Source organism: Sinocyclocheilus anshuiensis, unplaced genomic scaffold (assembly GCF_001515605.1).
Source record: "Sinocyclocheilus anshuiensis isolate Anshui unplaced genomic scaffold, SAMN03320099.WGS_v1.1 scaffold932, whole genome shotgun sequence".
NCBI classification, from domain to species: Eukaryota; Metazoa; Chordata; class Actinopteri; order Cypriniformes; family Cyprinidae; genus Sinocyclocheilus; species Sinocyclocheilus anshuiensis.
In genome coordinates this window covers 86642-95077 of record NW_015552597.1, presented here as the reverse complement: position 1 = coordinate 95077, position 8436 = coordinate 86642, and the positions used below count along the sequence as shown (strand labels likewise).

Genomic DNA, 8436 nt, shown 5'->3' with positions numbered 1-8436 from the left:
TATATATATATATATATATATATATATATATATATATTCGATGCATCAGGCTCATATCGTATAATAGTAAGAATATGGAGCTTATAGTTGAGGAAGAAATAAAAGTTTTATTCAGAGGCTCAAAAATTCGGGGCAGTTGCTGACATTTATATGGCCAAAAAGTGACATTCCAATAGCTTGTAATGTAAATCAATTAGACCTTTATAACAGTATAGCAGACTACTTGAAATTGAAACAGACTACATATAGCAGACTACATGAAATTCATATACAGTCATGTGAAAAATTTAGGGCACCTTATTGAATTCCATGGTTTTCTGTATCAGGGCATAATAAAAAAACATATCTGGTCCTTGGCAGGTCTTAAATTTAGGAAAATAAAACCTCAGATGAATAACAACACATGACATATTGCACCGTGTCATTGTTTATTTAACAAAAATAAAGCCAAGATGGAAAAGCCACAAAAAGTGACAAAGTTAGGACACCCGTACTGTTAACATAGGAATTAAGAGGGTAAGTAACGGTCAGGCATTGCTAATCAAATACATTTGATTAACTGATCATCAGCAAGTGTGAGCAACTGTATAAAAGCAGAAGTTTTGGCAGTTTCCTTCAGGTGTGTGTTAACACAATGCTAAAGAGGAAAGACATCGGCAATGACCAAGCAATTGTTGCTGCCATCAATCTGAGAAAAGTCATATGGCCATTTCCAAACAATTTGAAGTCCATCATTCTACAGTGAGGAAGTTTATTCACAAGTGGAAGACATTCAAAACAGACACCAATCCTCCCAGAAGTGGACGTCCCAGGAAATTCACCCCAAGAACAGACCGTGTAACACTCAGAGAAATGGCAGACAACCCAAGAACTTCACCGCAGACTCTACAGGCCTCAGTTAACATGTTAAATGATAAAGTTCATGACAGTTCAATTAGAAAAATATGGGACAAGTATGGCATATTTGGAAGGCTTGCCAGAAGAAAGCCTCTTCTCTCGAAAGAAACATGGCAGCACGGTTTAGGTTTGCAAAGTTGCATCTGAGCAAACCATAAGACTTCTAGAACAATGTCCTTTGAACAGATGAGACCAAAGTGGAGATGTTTGGCCATAATGTACAGTGCCATGTTTGGTAAAAAAACCTAAAGAGCATATTAGCAAAAACACCTGATACCAAAAGTCACACATGCTGGTGGAGGGCTGATGATTTTGGGTTTGTCTTGTAGCCACAGGAACTGGGCACCTCACAGTCATTGAATCGACCATGAACTCCTCTGTATACCAACGTATTCTAGAGTCAAATTTGAGGCCATCCGTCTGACAGCTAAAATTGGGTCATGCAACAGGACAATGATCCCAAGCACACCAGCAAATCTACAACAGAGCGGCTGAAAAGAAAAGAATCAAGGGGTTGCAGCAGTCCAGTCAAAGTCCAGACCTCATCCTGACTGAAATGCTGTGGCGAGAGCTGTGCATAAACAAATGCCCAAAAACCTCAAGAAACCTGAGCAACGTTGTAAAGAAGAGTGAGCCAAAACTCCTCCAGAACGATGTGAGAGACTGATAAAGTCATACAGAAAATGATTACTTCAAGTTATTGCTGCTAAAAGTGGATCTACAGGCAGTTGAATCATAGGGTGTCCTAACTTTGTCACACATGACTTCTCCATCTTGGCTTTATTTTTTTTTAATAAACAATGACAAGGTGCAATATGTCATGTGTTGTTGTTCATCTGAGGTTTTACTTTCTAAATTTTAAGACCTGCCAAGGACCAGATAATGTTTTATTATGTCCTGATACAGAAAACCATGGAATTCAATAGGGTGTCCTAACTTTTTCACATGACTGTAAATATCAAATGTCACTCTATATATCGCAATCATTTCTAAGATGATATTTAAAGGCTTAGTTTTTTTGATCAAAGCGTTGTAGTTTTTATTGTGGGGGCAAGACATATAATGTAATGCATTACAATGATAATTAAGAGATACATATTACAAATAAACATTCCTCAAAAGCCTGATGTATTATATTTGACACTCAAATTTTAGCATGATTTTTGATGTATGGATAATCAAATAAACCTAGGTTGCTTCAGTACAGTAAGTGTTTATCTTGAAATATCATGGACAATATAACAGTTATTCTTATGTTTAATTTATAAAAATCAGTAAAGATTTAACAGCAAAAAGATGTGTACCATGATGACCTGTTTTCAGAATTGTACTAAAAGGACTTTTACTTGCTAAAAAAGTATAAACTATTAATCAGACAACAGAAGGCATGTAGTAGAAAAACAGGTTGTGTAAAACAGGTTTGCGTATTAAATATGATACAGTAGGCTACAGTAGTAGCTGAGAGTGATATATTGTTTTATAGACTAAATTGTAGTGTATATAGCCTATATGTCTTGTCTTATATTTCATTTTAGATTCTCCTATCATTCACTTAAATTTCTCACTAATTATTGTTTCTCCACCTTTTCAGACCCATCATCCTGGCTGGACCAGGACATATCAAGTCTGCAGGACTCTATTTTGGAGTTTGATCTAGAAACGTTTGGCCTGGACACTAACTTAGGTTGGCCATGAATGAATCATAAAAGTTATGACATAAATATTGTTATGACACATTTATTCAAACAAGTACCCTTTTAAGAGAATATTTTTTGCCAATGGAACTGAAATATAGTCCTTAGAGTCAACTTTATGTAATGTTAACTATAAATTGGCTTAAAGGTTCTTTAAGGGAACTAACATAATAATTGTGTTTTAATAAATAGTTTTTGCACACAGAGGTCCTAAATAGCAGGTCTATGTGCCTTAATATGCATTTTTGGTTATATTTTATTATAAATAGAATAAATAGATTGTTTATGTACAGATACATGAGGTGAAGTAATGTATGAGTTGTTTAGGAAATGTATGTTTTCACATTTAATAGAATAGAATAACTGGTATAATATGGAAATGTACGAAAATGTAAGAAAATATGGCTAGTTTAGGGCCAACTTGTTTAATTCATCAAAATGTTGTCTTGATGGTAAAATTAAGATAGTAAACATTTTTAAGATTTTACTCTTTAACATTTAGATCAAAGCTAATTATGTAGAACTCAGACTTTCAGATTTCATATCCATTTGTTTGCATGTTCTAGTCTTTTGTTATAGTGTGACGAGTCATTTTTGTGACTTCTTGTAACTGACTGTTGACACTTGGCTTTTAATTTCCATATCTTCATTTTGCTGCAGTTTCATCTTTCATAATATTTCATAATGCAGTTTTATGATATTTTCATATTCATTTTGCTTTATCACTCTCTGGTAGAGGTCATGTTGTTTTTCAGTATTTGTCTTCAGTGTAAAATCTCAAATATTTTCACAGTATGCATATTGGAATGCATTTACATTTTTGACAGAATTAATAACATATGTACAGAAACACCATCTGTAAATTCCAGAAGTATTGCAATTAAAAAGTGGACTAATACCTCTAAGCGTACTTTTTCAAATATTGTTACTATTAAGTTTAGGACTGATTTACCAGTTTACACCAGGCCCGACCTCACATAAAAAAAGCCATATTTATTATGTCTTTGTGTAGAAATGTGCATTTTGTTCCTCTTTACCTCATACAGAGTCCTTGGATCATCTAATTAAAGCCCAGTTTGTTTGTATGTTTGTTTGTAGATTTTCAGATCCAATGTATATATTCCAGAATTCGTAATTCTTAAAGCCCATATTAATTTTTACAACAGCTTAAGAGTACACACTATATCCAATGTACGTGAGGATAAGAATTGTGCATTTGGTATGTGAATGAAATGCATTTCATATTTTCCCAAATACTGTTATGTTTTTGGCATTGGTTTATTAAGGCATACTCTTTACCACTGGATATGTGTAGAACTGTGTGCATGTTTTTTTATGATTGTGCTGTTTGATAGCCTATGGAATTTTCTTGAAGTCTTTCAAAACATCCCAACAAATGGTAACAACTAAGATGTTTTGTAAGATGAAGGTAAGATTTGCCATTTTACTATACTCATAACTTTTTGAATTATTGAATTATATAAATTTATATATATTTATTTTAGTATAAAAATAATGTTAAATGTGGTGCTCAGCTGGGTAATAGGACTTCAAATCTAGCTAACCTCATTTCTAGATTCAATTCCTTCCTCATTTCCCCATCATTTCCTGTCACCCCTATACTTTCCTATAAAATAATTATTTGAAAAAGAGCTCAAAAGCATAATTCTAGCAACAACCGAAGAATTATTGCCTCACTTATCTTTCTCTTGCTGATTAAAACTCCCAATGTCTATTTCCCTCTCTTTTCTTTTCCTTCATGCCATTTGCATCTCCACAAACCTCTTATGATTATCTCACACCTCACATCTCTGTCTTTAAGCAGCTTTCTATTATCCCATAGTGTAGTTGCTGAGCCTTCCCAAAGTCATCAGGTCTCCCAGTGACAGAGCCACAGCTTCCTTAAAGAGATAGTTCACCCAAAACTGAAAATTATGTAATAATTTACTCACCCTCAAATTATTCCAAACCTGTATGAGTGTCTGTCTTCTGTTGAACACAAAAGAGGATGGTAGACAATGACGGTAGCCATTGACTTCCATAGTATTTTTTACTATGTTATGGACGTCAACAGCTACCGTCAACTGTTTGGTTCTCTCATATTTAATCACCCTGGTGTGCTAAAAATGGGAATGGGAATATATTATATACATTATACATATACTATATTATTTACTAATGTATTTTACTCATAAGAATTTCTATGTGGCCAATGTGTATTAGAGAAAAGTATTTATTTCATAATGTGATTTTCCCCCACTTTCACTTTTTTTTTAAATTTTTGAATGAAAGATCAAATGGATAAACAATACAGATTTATTTTCACAGCCTTCTTTGTTCATATTTAACAAGGGTACCAACAATTCTGACCATGATTGTGTGTGTGTGTTTGTATATATATATATATATATATATTAGTGCAGTCAAATGATTAATCAAGTTTTTGTTTACATATGTGTGTGTACTGTGTATATTTATGTATATATAAATACACATGCATGTATATATTTAAGAAAAATATGTTTTGGTTATATATAAAATATTAATATTTATATATAATATAAATTATATATATATATATATTTGTTGAGATAGTGAATTGGTGGGTTTTTGTTAAATGTGAGCCAAAATCATCACAATTAAAAGAACCAAAGACTTAAACTACTTCAGTCTGTGTGCATTGAATTTATTTAATACACGAGTTTCACAATTTGAGTTGAATCACTGAAATAAATTAACTTTTCCACGACATTCTAATTTATTGAGATGCACCTGTATATGACTTGTGATTCTTCTCCTCTCTGATTCTTTCTTCTTTCCCTGTGCATAATAGAGTTAACAACATATAAGAGGCATGGAGAGAGCAGTGAATGAGTTCCTGAGTGTTAGGGTGGATTATCCCTGTGCCTGTATCCATGGTTAACCGGGCAGCCATAGAGCACCTAATAGGATAAGGAGCGAGCGGAACAGTATGTGATGCCTGTCTGATTCCTTTTCTCTGCTCCACTCGCTGATCTCTTCCTTTGACCTGAGGACGGCCAATCCTGCAAAACAAAACAGATATAATGAGGTTTACAAAAACGTTTGCTGCTCTTTTTCAGAATCCTTATGCATATTTTGGTGCTTTTATGCCTTCATGCTGATAAATAATGGTCCAAATGTCTTGAACATAATTAGATTACATAATTAGATGTGCTGAGCATTACGGTGTTACGCACATAATACGATGCAAGACGCTTTGCTGTTTTGATAATGCCATTTTATTAAAAGTGCCTTTTCACATCTGATATTTCTACCTATTATATTGTGTAAGAAAACAATATAGAGTTAGGCCCAAAAAGTTTGAGACCACATTGAAAATATATGGGTTTCAAAATTGCATTCAAACTTGGAAATAAACTGAAAGTTTTATAATTGAATAAATTAAAACAAAAAAAAGTTATAATGTAAAATGAAAAAGGAATAAGATAATGTAAGAATTCTGCCATCACTCAAAATTTTATGCTGATAATATTATTTGTAATGAAAATTTTTCCTTTTTTGGGTTTGCAAAATGCTAATTACATTATAAAAATATAAAACTAGTGGTCTCACACATTTGAACCCATATTCAAAGAATTAAGAAATATATTTTTTTGATTGCTTAATTAACAGCATGACCTCATTCTTGTAACATTGTTAATGTGCTATAAAAAAATTGAATGGGCTCTTTTACATGCCTAATACAGATTTGCGGATTTCCATTTTAATGAATAATTTAATTGGCTTTATATAAAACGAGAGTTTGTTATGTGACTTAATAAAAGACTTAATAAATTCTTTCATCGTGTGCCTGAACAGTCTTATAATTGATGTTTCTTTGCCTGTTCAAATGTTTCTTCAATTAGTAGCTGATAATGGGAGGGGATGGGACCCTGGGCAGGCAACTCACTTTATTTAGCATGCAGATCCATTCATGTACTGCTTCATATGCTAATAGCTGCTAATTGAATCAGTTTGTTGGGTGTTTTCCTGAGGTTAATGGTTCTTTGGATCTGAGCACACAAGGCGAGACTGGTTTAGTCAAATAGTTGGTTTTGTTAAGGTTAGTTCACACATGAGGGGAAGTCGTGGCCTAATGGTTAGAGTGTCGGACTCGTAACCAAAGGTTGCGGGTTCAAGTCTCGTACCGGCAGGGATTGTAGGTGGGGGGAGTGAATGTACCGCGCTCTCTCCCACCTTCAATACCACGACTGAGGTGCCCTTGAGCAAGGCACTGAACCCCCAACTGCTCCCCGGGCGCTGCAGCATAAAATGGCTGCCCCCTGCTCCGGGTGTGTGTTCACGGTGTGTGTGTGTGTTCACTGCTGTGTGTGTGCACTTTGGATGTGATAAATGTAGAGCACTAATTCCGAGTATGGGTCACCATACTTGGCCACGTCACGTCACTTTTTCACTTTTTTTTTCACTGCCACAACAAAAGCTGCCCACAAAGTTTCTGTGGTTCTGTTTATTATAGGCCTAGTTCAGGTATTGCCCAATTGGATTCGGTACCTAAACAAATAATAGAATTAGTAGCTACTTTTTAACAAATAATAGTATTAATACTTTTTATGTGTCCGAAAATTTGGTTAGTGACAACAGCGAGAGAGATAGAGAGAGAGAGATGCAACTCATCTTTATGATCATTGTGAGTTATGATGTTTCTGAGTAACCACTTGAGGTAAAGCAAGAGGCTTTTTTTGTTTTTGTTTTTTTGCTCAAATGTAATGTCAGTCATAACGGTCATAATCAGTCATAATGTCAGCAGCTCGTTCGTTTAACGATTGGTTCATCTCAGAGCCCCTGTCACTGACGGCGAGAGCGCTCGCGTCAACGTCTGTGTGGTGACCGCGCGTGTCAGCGGCGACAACAATATGAATTACAATAGGGTTTCTTGAACCCCTAATAATGAATGATCGCTGCGCTCACCGCTGTGCTGAAGCCGCTCACGGGATATTCTCAAAGTGACCGTGGACGTGACCAGCAGCGCACAGCTGGAGCGCCGTGAATGTGTAGAAGTAACTAAGTTATTGTAGGTTTACTCCGTTTGGGAATAGTATTCCAATAGAAAGACATTTGCGCTAGAAAAGTAGCATTTTTTATTTCACTTTTTAAACTTTTTAACCCCAAAGAAGTAGTAGCCTACCTGTTTCCATTTTTGAAAGGACTTACACAGGAGAATGAAGCCACGGATTTTACTGACCTTCCTGACGTTTATTGGTTCATGTGAGTATAAACTTTTTATTTTTACATCGTAATGATATGGTATCATTTTAGTCATTTTATTTAGACCTACTATTCACCTATGTGCACTTTGCTCTCCACGGGTTTTCTTATAAAAAGTACGTTTCTACAGAAGCATAATTTGACTAGAAAGATTTAAAGATCATATTTTGAGATGTTCTGTATCAAAAGAATAACTGTTTGTAATGGGACTAGGACTATACTGCAAACTGCCTGATTGTTATTTCGATTTATTATGTCCTCAGCAGTGCGTTGAATTAAGAAAGTATGGTTTCAAAACTAATTCAAATATTACAATATTATTATTTATTTATATTTTACGGCTTTTCCTTTAGCTACATCAAATACTCTGATGCAGGGCAAGCTATTGGTGCACAAAGATGTATCTTTCTTGGACGTTAAAAGTTAATTAAAGTTAATTCTACTTACTTTCGTCCAGTCTTTGCTAATTGCTAATTATATTATATTATTTTTTAACTTTTAACTTTTTTAACTTTAGCTATATATATATATATATATATAGCCTATATATATGACAGAAATTATGACAAGTTAAATGGACGGTGACAAAAATGTTGCT

General features: G+C 34.4%; 1 protein-coding gene across 1 annotated transcript in view; it reads left to right on the top strand.

Annotated features, from left to right (window-relative positions):
• LOC107665671 (CREB-regulated transcription coactivator 2-like) overlaps positions 1 to 3021 on the top strand; it is an 11823-nt gene extending 8802 nt beyond the window's left edge. The window contains exon 14 of the mRNA XM_016456651.1: positions 2489 to 3021. Within this exon, the coding sequence (XP_016312137.1) occupies positions 2489 to 2592 (104 nt within the window). The 3' untranslated portion in view covers positions 2593 to 3021. The remainder of the gene's footprint in view (positions 1 to 2488) is intronic.
• The last annotated feature ends 5415 nt before the right edge of the window (positions 3022 to 8436 follow it).